We start from the raw sequence: 18,013 nt of genomic DNA, 5'->3' as shown, positions 1-18,013 counted from the left end.
TGCACAGTTATCTTTTTGAGTGTGCTTATTGTTATTAATGGGCTTCCCAGGTGGTGGTAGTGGTAAAGAAGCCGCTTGCCAAAGCAGGAGACATAAGAGATGTGGGTTTGATCCCTGGGTCAGGAAGATCTCCTGAAGGAGGGCATGGCAACCTACTCCAGTATTCTTGTCCAGAGAATCCCATGGACAGAGGAGCCTAGAGGGCTACAGTACATGCAGTCGCAAAGAGTCAGACATGACTGAAGTGACCTAGCACACACACACACATTGTTATTAATATATTTTCAGTCGATTTTCTTAGTTTTCAAGTAAACTATTATATCACTTGAGTTTACTCCTGTAGCACTTATAATATTGACAGACACTTGGTAAGCATGCAAAGAGCATTAGATATAATTATTATTATTATTTATATTGGTTATTAGAATGATTAAATTGTCCATGATGAAGTAAGTAGGTTTACATTTGGGGGTCTTGGCAAAATTATTCTAAATTTCATCTAAGTCACATAAACATGCAAATGTAGCCTAGATCACCAGGCAAAGCAAGAGTAACAAGGGAAGACTTGCTTTATCAGATAATAAAATTTATTGTAAAGTATACAAAAACATACTATAGAACAGTAAGATACTAGCTCAAAAACAAAAAGATTAATAATGAAGTTAGTAAAGTAACACAAAAATCTCTCTAACATCAAGAATTCATTTTTATAGTTATAACTGGGTGACTGCCAATTCTACAAAGTAATTTTCTGTAAGTTATCTTAGCCAACTTATTCAAATATACAGTTTTTCAAAATAATCATCTTGGGGATATTTGGCAAAAGTTAAACATCAGTGAGAAATGAGTTACTCACAAACTTCCAAAAAAGATTTTAAGCCATGATGTCAAGTATATATATATAGCTTTAATTCTTTCTGCAGATAGACTAAATGAGACTTCTTAAGCTTAAAACAATTTTCAAGAGAATTCTCCTAGAGAGATTCTTTAAGTCAAATACATTAAAATACATTTGGTATCACTTGACTATGTCCATAGTTGAATTTTGCATATACATGTTTAAAATATATCAAAAAGACCATGATAGTAATGACTGGCCCCTTGAATTTTCAGAGTCAAATTAATCATACTGTTAAGGAACTCAGGTTTGGCTGCTTAACACTCAAAAGTCAATACTCAAGAGACAAGTGTTGGTTAGAAAAGAAATTTGCTTTATACCCTGGCAACCTGGGGAGAAGGTAGACGTCCAAAAACCAACATTGAAGATCCAGCTCAACAATAAAAGTTTTTTAAAAGAGAATCATTTGGGGAGGAGAGTCTTCATTATTCTCCACTCTATGCAGACTTTCTTCTGATTGGTTGGTGATGAAGTAACAGGGTGAAGTTCTAAGAATCTTGTGCTTAGCATGAAGTCATCATCCTCCACTTGAGTGGAGGCCTTCGTTCCTGCAGAAAAACTCAAAGGTATTGTTAATGTCCTTTGAGGAGGAACCAGGACCCTGCTTTGTTGCTGTACTATTGTTCTGGAGTGTTCCGCCTTTGTTTCTGCCTTCCCTGCTGCTGCTATGTAGTCACCAAGTCATGTCCAACTCCATGCGACCCCATAAACTGTAGTCTGCCAGACTGCTCTGTCCATGGGATTCTTCAGGCAAGAATATTGAAGTGGGTCGCCATCTCCTTCTCCAGGGATCTTCCTGACCCAGTAATGAACCTGAGTCTTCTGCTTACTTGGGCAGATTCTTTACCACTCACCAAGCCACCATTCTCTCCCTTCCTCTATTATCAACTTTTTGACTCTGCCCTTTGGAACTCAGGGAAGGTCAAGGAGGCTGAACAAAGCCTATATCCTACAAACAAGAAGCAGGAGGCACAGAAAGACCCCAAGACCCCAGACTCCCACTCAAATTTAATTCAGGGAACTGGACAACTATGGCTCTGATAGCTTCCTGTCAAAATAGGGCATAGGGCCGCCTCAGTTTGGAGAATAGACACTGAACTGGAAGCATTTCTGAGTTCCAAGTCCTAGATCTGAGTCTTGTATGATTAAAATCTAAATCCCTTGGTCTGTCATTTTGATGTAACAGACCCAGTTAGAAGTAGTTGGAGGAGTGACAACTGGAATTTTGATAGACAAAATAAAATCTCATTTCTTTTCACAAAAATAGGCCTGAAACCCAATCTGGACCTGGCACTTTGAGGACACTTGTAGCCTGGTAGCCAGTTGTTTACTTTTATCAAGTTTGCAGTTACTAGCTGCCGGCAGACATTGTTTTGACAATGTCTCAGTTCAATTCAGTCGTTCAGTCATGTCCAACTCTTTGCGACCACATGAATTGCAGCATGCCAGGCCTCCCTGTCCATCACCAACTCCCGGAGTTCACTCACATTCACGTCCATCAAGTCACTGATGCCATCCAGCCATCTCATCCTTTGTCGTCCCCTTCTCCTCCTGCCCCCAATCCCTCCCAGTACCAAAATCTTTTCCAATGAGTCAACTCTTTGCATGAGGTGGCCAAGTACTGGAGATTCAGCTTTAGCATCATTCCTTCCAAAGAAATCCCAGGGCTGATCTCCTGTAGGATGGACTGGTTGGATCTCCTTGCAGTCCAAGGGACTCTCAAGAGTCTTCTCCAACACCACAGTTCAAAAACATCAATTCTTCAGCGCTCAGCCTTCTTCACAGTCCAACTCTCACATCCATACATGACTACTGGGAAAACCATAGCCTTGACTAGATGGACCTTAGTCAGCAAAGAAATGGGTCTACTTTTCAATATGCTATCTAGGTTGGTCATAACTTTTCTTCCAAGGAGTAAGCATCTTTTAATTTCATGGCTGCAGTCACCATCTGCAGTGATTTTGGAGCCCCCCAAAATAAAGTCTGACACTGTTTCCACTGTTTCCCCATCTATTTGCCATGAAGTGATGGGACCAGATGTCATGATCTTAGTTTCCTGAATGTTGAGCTTTAAGTCAACTTTTTCACTCTCCTCTTTCACTTTAATCAAAAGGCTTTTGAGTTCCTCTTCACTTTCTGCCATAAGGATGGTGTGTTCTGCATATCTGAGGTTATTGATATTTCTCCCGGCAATCTTGATTCCAGCTTGTGTTTCCTCCAGTCCAGCGTTTCTCATGATGTACTCTGCATAGAAGTTAAATAAGTAGGGTGACAATACAGCTTTGACGTCCTCCTTTTCCTATTTGGAACCAGTCTGTTGTTCCATGTCCAGTTATAACGGTTGCTTCCTGACCTGTATACAGATTTCTCAAGAGGCAGGTCTGGTGGTCTGGTATTCTCATCTCTCTCAGAATTTTCCACACTTTATTGTGATCCACAGAGTCAAAGGCTTTGGCCTAGTCAATAAAGCAGAAATAGATGTTTTTGTGGAATTCCCTTGCTTTTTTGATGATCCAGTGGATGTTGGCAATTTGATCTCTGGTTCCTCTGCTTTTTCTAAAACCAGCTTGAACATCAGGAACTTCACGGTTCACGTATTGCTGAAATCTACTACTGCGGCAGGAATCCCTCAGAAGTAATGGAGTAGTCATCATGGTCAACAAGAGTCTGAAATGCAGTACTTGGATGCAATCTCAAAAACGACAGAATGATCTCTGTTCGTCTCCAAGGCAAACCATTCAATATCACAGTAATCCAAGTCTATGCCCCAACCAGTAATGCTTAAGAAGCTGAAGTTGAACGGTTCTATGAAGACCTATAAGACCTTTTAGAACTAACACCCAAAAAAAGATGTGCTTTTCATTATAGGGGACTGGAATGCAAAAGTAGGAAGTCAAGAAACACCTGGAGTCACTGGCAAATTTGGCCTTGGAATGCGGAATGAAGCAGGGCGAATACTAATAAAGTTTTGCCAAGAAAATGCACTGGTCATAGCAAACACCCTCTTCTGACAACACAAGAGGAGACTCTACACATGGACATCACGAGATGGTCAACACCAAAATCAGATTGATTATATTCTTTGCAGCCAAAGATGGAGAAGCTCTATACAGTCAACAAAAACAAGACCAGCAACTGACTGTGGCTCAGATCATGAACTCCTTAATACCAAATTCAGACTTAAGTTGAAGAAAGTAGGGAAAACCGCTAGACCATTCAGGTATGACCTAAATCAAATCCCTTATGATTATACGGTGGAAGTGAGAAATAGATTTAAGGGCCTAGATCTGATAGATAGAGTGCCTGATGAACTATGGAATGAGGATCGTGACATTGTACAGGAGACAGGGATCAAGACCGTCCCCATGGAAAAGAAATGCAAAAAAGCAAAATGGCTGTCTGGGGAGGCCTTACAAGTAGCTGTGAAAAGAAGAGAGGCAAAAAGCAAAGGAGAAAAGGAAAGATATAAGCATCTGAATGCAGAGTTCCAGAGAATAGCAAAAAGAGATAAGAAAGCCTTCCTCAGCGATCAATGCAAAGAAATAGAGGAAAAGAACAGAATGGGAAAGACTAGAGATCTCTTCAAGAAAATTAGCGATACCAAGGGAACATTTCATGCAAAGATGGGCTCAATAAAGGACAGAAATGGTATGGACCTAACAGAAGCAGAAGATATTAAGAAGAGGTGGCAAGAATACATGGAAGAACTGTACAAAAAAGATCTTCATGACCCAGATAATCATGATGGTGTGATCACTAATCTAGAGCCAGACATCCTGGAATGTGAAGTGAAGTGGGCCTTAGAAAGCATCATTATGAGCAAAGCTATTGGAGGTGATGGAATTCCAGTTGAGCTATGTCAAATCCTGAAAGATGATGCTGTGAAAGTGCTGCACTCAATATGCCAGCAAATGTGGAAAACTCAGCAGTGGCCACAGGACTGGAAAAGGTCAGTTTTCATTCCAATCCCAAAGAAAGGCAATGACAATGTCTAGTGGCATCCAAGTCTGGCCCAACTCAGAAAGCTCAAGTTCTTAGCAATACGAGGACTAGTTTGAAATTACACCCATAGCATCACCTAGTTATTTCCTTAGATGTCTGAACCACAGCTGTTCAATCTTTCTTTTTTCTTTTTCAACTTTTAATTGTAATATTCTCCTTAATAGCCAAAGTAGATGTCACTGTTAATGATGTTAGTATTTCTCTAGGCATGAGAAGATGCAAGAATTGGAACTCATAAAATCTCCTCCTGAAAATATCTAACTCTCTGAAGGCCTGTTCTACTAGTTTTTCCTAGAGCACAGAGTACCTTGCTCCTGATCTCCGCCCTGCACTTCTTTTGGGGGTGTTGAAGGTCAACAGCTGCAGTGGCCATGATTTAATCTTTGTAGCGGTAGGTGGCAAGTTCCAGTTTCTAGTTGGCAGAGTCCCCTCATGGTCATAAACTTGACTGTTATAGGGGGCATTTCACGACCATTTAGAGGGTATTTTAAACTTAAATTATCATAGCCTGGTGTTATCTACATAAACCCATCCCATACTTGTGGGAGATTTCCTTTTAATAGACTAGAGGATTTGGTTGAGACTTAGCTCATCATCCTGAATGAATCTGAGTGACCCTGAAAAAAATTTTCATCCTATGGCCAGAGTCAGAGCAGGAATTATTAATTGGCCAGGTGAGGTGATTCTATCTAGTAATATCAATAGTGACCTGAACATGACTGTAATTTTGCTTTTAAAGTAAATTTGCTCACGTCCAGCCAATTAGAGCCTTGGAGTAGAGAAATTCACCAGGGTAACCCAGAGCTAGACATAGGTAATTGGCCACAAACCCAACAATTGGATTGATTTCTAAGACTAGCATAGGATCATGTCTAGGTCCAAGAAGTTAAGAAAGCATTATAAATGATCATACGAATCAGGTCCAGGATAGTGGGAAAGTTGACTACTTTTGATGTCATCTTCCTCTCATCCTAGTGTAGTGTAGTTTCTTTCCTCTGAGCGCCATTTTAAGGTGAATTCAGGTCAGCAGTCCTCTCTATAGCCTAGTCCAGCCTTTGGAAGTGGAAATTAATCTTTCCTCTTGAATTTCACTGTGCATGAGCTATTTAAGAGTACCTGATAAAAAGGCTCTTCCATCCATGTTGGAAATAGCCACTTATGTTATTTTCTAGTTCTGGTTGCAGGTAGTGAGGCACTTGATCTTCGTTCAAAGACAGATTACTGAGATAAGCTTCAGAAACAAACTTAGGGTGTCTTCTAATAATTTAATTAAATTTTAAATTACTATACCCTAACAGCAAAGAACTATCCAGGAAATGAGTCTCAGTAAATACAGACCTTCATTAACAAACTGGGATTTAGTGTTCATTGAAACATCACTTTCTTCTAAAATCACCCTCATTTTTACCAAATATAACCAAATTAAAACTAAATTGTTTATGAAATAGGTCTGGTCTCAATAAACTTGGCCTGATGATTTATATAACCATAATTGATCACAGACTTTTTGCTTTGCTGAAACTTTTATAGAGTCTCAAACTGAACTTAAAAAAAAAAATCTATTTATTTTAATTGGAGGCTAATTACAATATTGTGGTGGTTTTTGCATACATTAACATGAATCAGCCATGGGTGTACATGTATTCCTGCATCCTGAACCCCCCTCCTACCTCCTTCCCCATCCCATCCCTCTCGGTTGTCCCAGAGCATCGGCTTTGAGTGCCCTACTTCATGCATCGAACTTGCACTGGTCATCAATTTTACACATGGTAATATACATGTTTCAAAGCTATTGTGTCAAATCATCCCACCCTTGCCTTCTCCCACATAGTCCAAAAGTCTGTTCTTTACATCTATGTTTCTTCTGCTATCTTGCATATAGGGTCATTGTTACCGTCTTTCTAAACTCCATATATATGCTTAATATACTGTGTTGGTGTTTCTCTTTCTGACTTACTTCACTCTGTGTAATAGGCTCCAATTTCAGTCACCTCATTAGAACTGACTCAAATGCATTCTTTTTTTATAGCTTAGTAATATTCCCTTGTATATATGTACCACAACTTCTTTATCCATTTGTCAGACTGAACTTTTAAAGTAAAATATTTCACAGCTAAGAAATTCATGCCAAAGGCTTATCATAGATTTTGCCTGATAAATCTAGGTGAATTTCCTCCCTTCTCAGGGTCTCAAAAGTTCCTTGAGACTTCTGTATCTGTTAATGAGATAATCTTCCTAACTTATCTGATAAAGTTATTGGAAACCTAAGAGTTTCTAATTTTTGGAGGGGTCAGATAGAGAGAAAAGATAAATATTTCAATTTGTCTATACAGTATAATTTTACCATATTACTATCATAATTAGTTTGAAGGGAAGGTTTTCCATACTCCTAGAAAACATACATTCAAACTAGTAATTTTTTCAGATAGAAACCATAGAAGTTATAAGCATATTCACTAGTTAATTCAGTCCTTTTGTTAACCTTTGTGAAGTCATCAGTTTTCCCATTAGAATACCAGGACATATCAGAATTTCAGGAACTCTGTGTAATTTCTAGGATATCTATATTAGTAACATTTACCATAAAATATAACCTAAAATGATGTATTACTCATTGATAATATAATATTTCCCACATAATTTTATATACCAAATGAACCTACTTAGTTTAGTATCTTTCTTTGGAATGTTTCAGGAGCCCTTTGCAGCATCCCAAAGTTAGTTGAAATCAAAAGAACTTTAATAGGATTTGATTTAGGAAATTTTGTCCAAAAACGCAAAAGGATCTAGAACACTTATATTTAGCCAATACTAGTTATGACCAACCTAAATAACATATTAAAAAGCAGAGACATTACTTTGCCAACAAATGTCCATCTGGTCAAGGCTATGGTTTTTTCCAGTGGTCATGTATGGATGTGAGAGTTGGACTATAAAGAAAGCTGAGTGCCAATGAATTGATGCTTTTGAACTGTGGTGTTGGAGAAGACTCTTGAGAGTCCCTTGGACTGCAAGGAGATCCAACCAGTCCACCCTAAAGGAAATCAGTCCTGAATATTCATTGGAAGGACTGATGCTGAAGTTCCAATACTCTGGCCACCCCTGACGCGAAGAACTGACTCATTGGAAAAGACCCTGATGCTGGAAAAGATTGAAGGCAGGAGGAGAAGGGGACGACAGAGGATGAGATGGCTGGATGGCATCACCAAGTCAATGAGCATGAGTTTCAGTGAACTCTGGAGTTGGTAATGGACAGGGAGGCCTGGCATGCTGTGATTCATGGGGTCACAAAGAGTAGGACACGACTGAGTGACTGAACTGAACTGAACTGAGTGGGTATATCACTTAACTTGCTGATATTTTATAATGGGTGCGTATACCGAAGCGCCAGGTCTAGTGAAAGTTGATTCCACCATCTTGGACCTAGTTGATTCTAACCAGTTTTCCTATGGCTGAGTCATTTCTAACAAAATCCATTTACCCAATTAATTGTGATCTGATTTTAGCAAATCCTGATCATCCATAACTCATTTATTTCAGTACTTTTTCATTTCTTACACCTTCTGTTACTGAAAACACTTCCCTTAAAACTTTTTTCCCATGGAGTTTGTTTTCTTGTTGACAAATTTGTAACAGATAGAATACAGTCTCATTTGACCTCTAGTAATCCTAGATACAATTGCACTCATCTCACATGCTAGTAAAGTAATGCTCAAAATTCTCCAAGCCAGGCTTCAACAATATGTGAACCGTGAAATTCCTGATGTTCAAGCTGGTTTTAGAAAAGGCAGAGGAACCAGAGATCAAATTGTCAACATCCGCTGGATCATCGAAAAAGCAAGAGTTCCAGAAGAACATCTATTTCTGCTTTATTGACTATGCCAAAGCCTTTGACTGTGTGGATCACAATAAACTGGAAAATTCTGAGAGAGATGGGAATACCAGACCATCTGACCTGCCTCTTGAGAAATCTGTATGCAGGTCAGGAAGCAACAGTTAGAACTGGACATGGAACAATAGACTGGTTCCAAATAGGAAAAGGAGTATGTCAAGGCTGTATATTGTCACCCTGCTTATTTAACTTCTGCCGGGGGCCAGCGTGAAGAACTCCACCCATGGTAAAGGTCATGAGGAAGGAGGCTTGGCATACGCAAAGGCGTGATCAAGCCTCAGGAAACCCCCTGTTCCCGAGCATCCAACTCCAAAACAAGAGTGTTTCATGCTCTCGCCTACACCTCTGACTTTACAGGGGGCTCTCCCCCATAACCATTTCTCTCGGAGAAGGAGTTAACTTGCAGCTTCAGTTAATAAAGACTCCTGGGCTTGACAAGAGTGTTTCAACTTGAAATTCCTCTGGAGGTCCTCTAGCCTCCCTGATCAGGTTTGTCCGGCCACATGTGATTGTTTACAGCCTCCCAACCATGAGAGGCATGAGATGCTTTAAAACTTTCTGAATACAGACTCTTTTGAGAAAATTATTAGTATAGTACAGTGGGTTGATTAGAAATTATATTGGTGAAGGGTTTTTTCATTTGTCCTGCCAATAATTACTGCTAATTCCCTGCCCTGGTTGTGACAAGGGTGTCTCAGGTCAAACCTCTCTGCTGACAGACTAGCTTGTGTGACAACCTCTCAACCATAAATAGCACAGAGAGTTTGGAGTATTAGCATAGGGCTTTTCTCATTGTTGAGTCAGTGATTGCTGCCAGGCTTCCATATCCTTAGGCATCTGGGAATATATTAATCAACGTATTTGGAATATAGAAAAGGAAATAAAGTAGTTTTTGATGTTGGCAATACTAGACTTTTTGAGTTAATAAATTTTCTCTTTTGTTATAGATCACTGTACTTTGTTATAAATCACTGTGTCCTTGCTATGTAAAAATGTAACTTTATCACTATCTTAAGACTAAATAGATCTTAAGGGGAACATTGGTCAAGGGTTTACACTTGTTGAGCCAATATTTGCTGCTAAATCCCCATATTCCTTGCCCTTAAAATGAATATAACTAACATATAGGAAAAATAAGTGTTAACCTTTAAGATTAATCATGTTAAACCTTAGGCTAAGTAAATTCCTTTCCTAGTTGTAACTCACTACACCCTCACCCTATAGAAATGCAACTTTATTTGGAGGGTGGTGCCTGATTTAAGAAAAAATCACCCCTGGAAAAATTAGTTTTCTGGTTAACTGACTGGTATCAGACAGGGCCATAAAATGTCAGCAGGTCTCATGGCCAGAAGATGATGTCAAAACCATAAGGCCTTTGTATAATTTTATATGAAGCACCTGATTGTGACAAGGATCAGGTCTGCTGACCCCCACGTGACTCTGTACTCATCCCTATGTATAACAAAAAGGTATATAAGCAAACCTGAAAAATAAAGAAATTGGATCAGTTTCTGGAAAGACGGATTCCACCGTGTCGTTTCTTTCTTGCTCCCCATTTTCCTGGCTGAATTCCCATCTGGTACGAGGGTATGCACCAAGCCTACTAACTGTGCTGGGGCTTCTAAGATCAGACCGGGGAGGCCTCAGTGCCTTCTCTCCTTCGGGAGAATGGAGAGACGCCTGTGGCCTACGTAGGTGGTGATTAGTATTCCACATAAACCAGTTTTTCAGCCTCTTTTTCTCCACTAATTTTCCTACTACACTATCTGTTTCTAATCTCTCTATATATCTGTAATTAAATAAGTTTATTCCAGGACGCCGATTCCGTCCCCACCTTCGAATCACCCTGGATCCACTGGGGCTGGACCCCAGCAAACTTCTATGCAGAGTACATCATGAGAAGCGCTGGACTGGAGGAAACACAAGCTGGAATCAAGATTGCCGGGAGAAATATCAATAACCTCAGATATGCAGAACACACCACCCTTATGTCAGAAAGTGAAGAGGAACTCAAAAGCCTCTTGATGAAAGTGAAAGAGGAGAGTGAAAAAGTTGGCTTAAAGCTCAACATTCAGGAAACTAAGATCATGACATCTAGTCCCATCACTTCATGGCAAATAGATGGGGAAACAGTGGAAACAGTGTCAGACTTTATTTTGGGGGGCTCCAAAATCACTGCAGATGGTGACTGCAGCCATGAAATTAAAAGATGCTTACTCCTTGGAAGAAAAGTTATGACCAACCTAGATAGCATATTGAAAAGTAGACCCATTTCTTTGCTGACTAAGGTCCGTCTAGTCAAGGCTATGGTTTTTCCAGTAGTCAGTATGGATGTGAGAGTTGGACTGTGAAGAAGGCTGAGCGCTGAAGAATTGATGTTTTTGAACTGTGGTGTTGGAGAAGACTCTTGAGAGTCCCTTGGACTGCAAGGAGATCCAACCAGTCCATCCTACAGGAGATCAGCCCTGGGATTTCTTTGGAAGGAATGATGCTAAAGCTGAACCTCCAGTACTTGGCCACCTCATGCAAAGAGTTGACTCATTGGAAAAGATTTTGGTGCTGCGAGGGATTGGGGGCAGGAGGAGAAGGGGACGACAGAGGATGAGATGGCTGGATGGCATCAATGACTTGATGGACGTGAATGTGAGTGAACTCCAGGAGTTGGTGATGGACTGGGAGGCCTTGCATGCTGCGATTCATGTGGTTGCAAAGAGTCGGACACGACTGAGTGACTTCACTTTCACTTTTCACTTTCATGCATTGGAGAAGGAAATGGCAACCCACTCCAGTGTTCTTGCCTGAAGAATCCCAGGGACAGGGGAGCCTGGTGGGCTGCCATCTATGGGGTCGCACAGAGTCAGACACAACTGAAGTGACTTAGTATCAGCAGCAGCAGGAGTTAGCGATGGTCTAGATAAGTGTTCCTGAGAGCCCTGGTTTCAGGGCCCAGGGAGAGAAAATCAAGTTCTACTTGATTTTCTGACCTTACCATCAGAATTCCAATAAGTTGTTTGATCAAGTTTGCTTTTAAAACTGTATATGCAAAAAGAACCAGTTTTGGAACTGATTTTTAAGACTTTTACCTAAACCAACTTTCTCTGAGGTCTAAACAAAACGGTGACCACACAAAGCAAAAATGGTCATCACAAATCACAACACAAATCACAGAGTATAAGACACATACATAGATCCAGACCTCCTAATCAAATACTCCCTTAAATAAAAGATTACAGTCTCTCAAAAAACCTCCTATTGAGACACAGAAGTTCAGATCCAAGTACTAATAGAGTAAATGAAAATATCTCAGGTCTTCAAAGATTTCAAAGGGAAGAAAAGAGACCAGATTGAAATAAGATGGGGAAGGAGATGGGAGAGGAGGGGAGCAAAAAAGGTGGTCTTACAGACTTCTCTTGCCATCTGCAGATACCCAGGCATTACGGGACTTTCCCCTGGGCCTCCAAGGAAGGGAGGACTGGAACTTGGCCCTACCAGAAACAGACCAGACCAGAACCTAACTGAGTCCAAATCAGAAACCAGACAAAAACAGAAACAGAATTCGAATTCTTGGCCAAGCAGAGGTGATATTCCTCCAACTCTCAGCTCAGGCTGAGGCCCTTCGACTAGACTCTTGTGCCTAGGACTGGGAGACTAGAAGAAAAGGGTAGGATAGGAAGGGTTAAGAAGGGAAAAGAGAGAAGGAAGGGGAGAGAGGTCCATAAAGTCTCTTATTCCTTACCCAGTCAGGGCACTCTGGCCAGTTGTCTGTGTTGGGAGCAGGCCAGGGACTAAAGGGTCCCGGTTGTGGCCACTGGATCTGTTCCATCGGTGGGCAAACTGGTCCGTGAGTACCCTGAGTAGTCAGGATGTCAGTCACAGTGAAGAAGAATCCCGCTAGAGTTGCCACTTGTTGCAGGAAGAGTGACCCCTTCCAGAGCCCAAGAGTGGGCTCTTGTCTAACACTTGGAAATGAACTGTCCAAGGAGACACATGTGCTGACAAAGCAAGAGACTTTATTGGGAAGAAGCACCTTGGTGGAGAGCAGTACGGTAGGGAACCCAGGAGAACTGCTCTGCCACATGCTCACAGTCTTGGGTTTTATGGTAATGGGATTAGTTTCTGGGTTGTCTTTGGCCAATCATTCTGACTCAGTCCTTCCTGGTGGCACACGCATTGGCTCAGCCAAAATGGATGCCAGAGAGGATTCCAGGAGGTGGTCAGAAACGTGGTGTCTCCTTTTGATCTTTCCCGAACTCTTCTGATTGATGGTGGCTTATTAGTCCCGTGTTTCTTACTAGGACTTCCTGTCATGAAACAACTCATGCAAATAGTTACTATGGTGCCTGTCCAGGGTGGGCGGTTTCAGTCAGTATGCTTCTCCTAACAGTTGCAGCAAGAGGGGGCTACTCTCTAGCTGCAGTGCATGGGCTTCTCATTGTGGTGGCTTTTCTTGCTGCTGAGCACGGGCGCTAGGCTCACAGGCTTCAGTAGTTGCAGCACACGGGCTCAGTGGTTGCAGCTCACGGGCACTAGAGCACACGCTCAACAGTTGTGGCACACGGGCTTAGTTGGTCCATGGCATGTGGGATCTTCCCGGATCAGGGATCAAACCTGTGCCTCTTGCATTGGCAGGCAGATTCTTTACCACTGAGCAGTCAGGGAAGCCCTGTTTCTATATTCTTTTTTTTCTTAAGATCATTAATTACTGAGAACAGTTCAAGGCCAAGCATTGTGACCAGGCTTAGATCACAAAATAATTTAGGCCCAAAATGGCTTCTCTTAAGTCAAGAAAGCCATGTCTGATCCTCTTTCTCTAAGGATGCTCAACTGTATTTGCAGGAACAGGAGTCCAGAAAGTACTATTACCATAGAATATAATGTCAGGAGCACCTCTGGAGTTGAACAACACTGTGTCCCTATAGGGATGTCAGGGAAGGAAGTAATGATTGAGCTGAGGTGTGAAGGAAGAATTGGGCTTCCCCAGTGACTCAGTGATAAAGAATATGCCGCAGTGCAGGAGCTGTGGGAGACACAGTCTTGATCCCTGGGTCAGGAAGATCCCCTGGAGGATGGCATGGCAACCCACTCCAGTATTCTTGCCTGGAGAATCCCATGGACAGAGAAGCCTGGCAGGTTGCAGTCCATGGGGTTGCAAAGAGTTTGGACACAACTGAAGCCACTTAGCATGAACACACATAAAGGTAGAATTAGGAATTAACTAGTTAAAGGAGCTTAAGATGAGAGAAGAAACGTAGGCTGAAGGAAGAGCATATGCAAATGCCCCAGGGCTGGAGGAAATGCATTTTCCCTGAGGTCAGCATGGCTGGAGCTCTTAGTATGAAGGGGAGTAGGGGGTGTTTTTGGACAGAAGACCAGAAAGGAAGACAGCATTTGCTTTACACAAATTCCTTGATCTCAGGAAGCATTTTGATATTTATCCTAAGAGTCCTGAGAAGCCCTTGGAACTGTATGTAGCAAAAGGCTGACCAGAGCAGATTTGTATTTTGAAAAGACACCCTGGTTGCCTTGTGGAGAACAGCTGAAACAGCAAGTAAGAAGTGCTGCCACATTACGATTTGGTAGCACTTAGCAACTCTTGCCTGGAGAATCCCAGGGACTGGGGAGCCTGGTGGGCTGCCGTCTCTGGGGTCGCACAAAGTTGGACATGACTGAAGCGACTTAGCAGCAGCAGCAACATTTCATTACTTTCCCTAAAGACTTAGGGTTTCATACACTTTGTGATTGAAAACTTTAGTTCTTTCTTTCACGCCTTAGTAGTTTCCTGATAATAGGTGCCAGCACTGTGTACTTTCATGTCCTGAAACAACTTGTACTTTGTAGAAGAAGAAAAACAAAAACATTTCATATTTTGGGGGGGGGGTGATTATGTTGCTGTGGTTTTGCTTTGTATGAGAAAACTACACGTTTTTATTCTTCAGTGTTTCCTAACCATCAACACAGTAAATGAGATTGTTGTTACAAACGCTCTCCTTTATGATATATAGGAATCCCTACTTGACATACAGTCCTCATTTAATTTTGGTTGATTGTGTCATTATAATTTTCTATCTAAGAGGAAAGATAGAGAATAGACAAGAGTGTGGGGATGGATAAATAATTTTTAAGGCAAATGCCTGAATGCAGGATTGTCCTGGTTATGGCCAAGCTCCCTCCCCACTTAAGTGAAATTTAGCCATCAGACCAGTGTCTAAATCCATTTAACAGAACCCCAGGCCAGAAGAGCTAGATAATCTAATTTTCTGATTCCTTATTTGCAGCGTCAGCAGAACTGTAACTGATGGAATGGATTGAATAGAACATATAACCCAAATCAGCCCATATCCTGTTCCCATGGGCTTCTCCTCTGCTCTGCTTTGCCATCCACATACCTCCTTCCTGTATTAGGCAGGACTCTTGGGAGAATCAGAAATGATAGTGTGTGTGTGTGTGTGTGTGTGTGTGTGTGTGTGTGTGGAAATTAATTATGAGGAACTGACTCACATAAACACGAAGGTTGACAAGTCTCACAATGTATGTAAGCTGGAGACCCAGGAAAGCAAGTGACATGATTCATTCCGCATCCAAAGGCCTGAGAACCAGGGGAGACAATAGTGTAAATCTCAGTCCGAGAACAGGAGAAGGTGAGATGAGAAGTCCCGGCTCATCTCTGAGGCAGGAAAAACAAGAAGTGACTTCCTCCTATGTCCATCTTTTGTTTTGTTCAAGCCCTCAATGGATTGGATGGTGTCCACCCACACTGGGGATGGCAATCTACTTTACTGAATCTACCATTTCAAATGCTAATCCCATCCAAAAGACTGCACAGACAGACCCAGAAATAATGTTTAATCTGGGAACCCTACAGTCAGTCAAGTGGACATGCAAAATTAACCATTACATCACTCATTCCTCTCACAATATGTTTTGGTTTTCTTTCTTTCTTTTTAATTGAAGTATAGTTGATTTACAATTTTCTGTTAGTTTCAGGTGTAGACCAAAGTGATTCTGTTTTTATATTCTGTCTCATTATAGCTTTCTACAAGATACTGAATATAAATCCCTGTGCTATACAGTAAATCCTTGTTGTTTATCTATGTTATACACAGTGTATATCTGTTAGTGTGTATCTGTCAATCCCATACTCCCAATTTATCCTCTACCCTGCCTTCCCATTTGGTAATTGTAAGTTTGTTTTCCGTATCTGAGTCTGTTTCTGCTTTATAAATTAGGTCATTTGTACTATTTTTTAGATTCCATGCTGCTGCTGCTGCTGCTAAATCACTTCAGTCGTGTCTGACTCTGTGGGACCCCATAGACGGCAGCCCATGAGGCTCCCCCGTCCCTGGGATTCTCCAGGCAAGAACACTGGAGTGGGTTGCCATTTCCTTCTCCAAGGCATGAAAGTGAAAAGTGAAAGTGAAGTCGTTCAGTCGTGTCTGACTCTTAGTGGCCCCATGGACTGCAGCCTACCAGGCTCCTCCATCCATGGGATTTTCCAGGCAAGAGTACTGGAGTGGGGTGCCATTGCCTTCTCCGTTAGATTCCATATATAAGCGATATCATATATTTGTCTTTGACTTACTTTACTTAGTGCAATAATTTCTAGGTCTATCCATGTTGCTGCAAATGGCATTATTTCATTCTTTCTTATGGCTAATATGCCACTGTATGTGTGTGTGTGTACACACACCACATATTCTTCATCAATTCACCTGCTGATGGATATTTAGGTTGCCTACATGTGGCTATTGTAAACAGTCCTGTTATGAACATTGGCATTCACATATTTTTTTGAATTAGAGCTTTCATCTTTTCCAGATATATGCCCAGAAGTGGGATTGCTGGATCATAAGGTAGCTCTATTTATAGTTTTTAAAGGAACCTCCATACTATTTTCCATAATAGCTGCACCAATTTATGTTCACATCAAACTATGTAGGTAGGAGGGTTCCCTTTTCTCCATGCCTTCTCCAGCATTTACTATTTGTAGACTTTTTGACGATGGTCATAGTGAACAATGCTACTTCATTATGGTTTTGATTCACATTTCTCTAATAACGGCAATGCTGAGCATCTTTTCATGTGCTTACTGTCCACCTGTAGTCCTTGACTATACCACCCTGAAAGTGCTCAGTCTCATCTGTGCCATGTTTTTTGTTACTTTTTGAATGAAGGATGCAGTGAATATGGCCCACGGAACCTTCCTCAGACAATTTAACTTTATCATGAAGTTCTGTGATAGTTCTCGGCATGGTCCTTCATGTATTAATACTATGTGACTTGTGAAAATTACATAATTTCTAAATACACCTATTCTCTGACTTCTAAACATGGGATGATGACAACAGCACTTTTTTCATAGGGTTTGGGGGAAGATTAAATGGAAAACAAGAGAAGCTCTTAAAAAAAGGTGTGCTTCTGCTGCTGCTAAGTCGCTTCAGTCGTGTCCGACTCTGTGCGACCCCATAGACAGCAGCCCACCAGGCTCCCCCATCCCTGGGATTCTCCAGGCAAGAACACCGGAGTGGGTTGCCATTTCCCTCTCCAATGCATGAAAGTGAAAAGTGAAAGGGAAGTCGCTCAGTTGTGTCTGATTCTTTGCGACCCCATGGACTGCAGCCCACCAGGCTCCTCTGTCCATGGGATTTTCCAGGCAAGAGTGCTGGAGTGGGGTGCCATTGCCTTCTCCAAGACAAGGTGTAGTGTATAGTAATTGTTCTACAATTGTAAGCTATTATTATTAATGGTTCTTCCTGGATGTTCTACCAGAACATCAAATCTGGATTCAGCTAGTTTCTCCAAAACTCTGTTACATGGCTTGGCAAGATTTTTATAAATTTGACTTTAACATTGAATTTTTTTTTCAACACAGAATTGTATCAGTTCCATATTGAACAGAACATCTATCTTTCTTTATCAGACAAATTCATTATCTGAATTGTCCATAATATAACAATCTGTGCTAAATTTAACTACAAAAATGTTATTGTATGGCAAGATTATATTTATTCACTAATTGTGAATTTCTTCACGCAAAAGACAAAATTTTATTCCTTGTTGTCTGCCACAGAAGCTGTGCCACATAGCATGATGGCTTACACATAACATACAATCAAATATTTAAACAGAAAATGATATTGTCATACAAATTCTTCATTCTAAATGACAATTCCTTGTAATCTGATAAAACTCTATAGAAGTAAAAAATTAAAAGCACAAGTTTT

General features: G+C 41.1%; 1 protein-coding gene across 1 annotated transcript in view; it reads right to left on the bottom strand.

Annotated features, from left to right (window-relative positions):
* Positions 1-17,041, bottom strand: part of LOC108633334 — an 86,562-nt gene extending 69,521 nt beyond the window's left edge. The window contains exon 1 of the mRNA XM_018047506.1: positions 16,880-17,041. Coding sequence (XP_017902995.1) covers positions 16,880-17,041 — 162 coding nt within the window. The remainder of the gene's footprint in view (positions 1-16,879) is intronic.

The sequence above is a fragment of the Capra hircus genome, chromosome 4, assembly GCF_001704415.2.
Source record: "Capra hircus breed San Clemente chromosome 4, ASM170441v1, whole genome shotgun sequence".
NCBI classification, from domain to species: domain Eukaryota; kingdom Metazoa; phylum Chordata; class Mammalia; order Artiodactyla; family Bovidae; genus Capra; species Capra hircus.
Note: the sequence above shows the minus strand (reverse complement) of the source record. Positions and strands in the feature narration are given on the sequence as shown.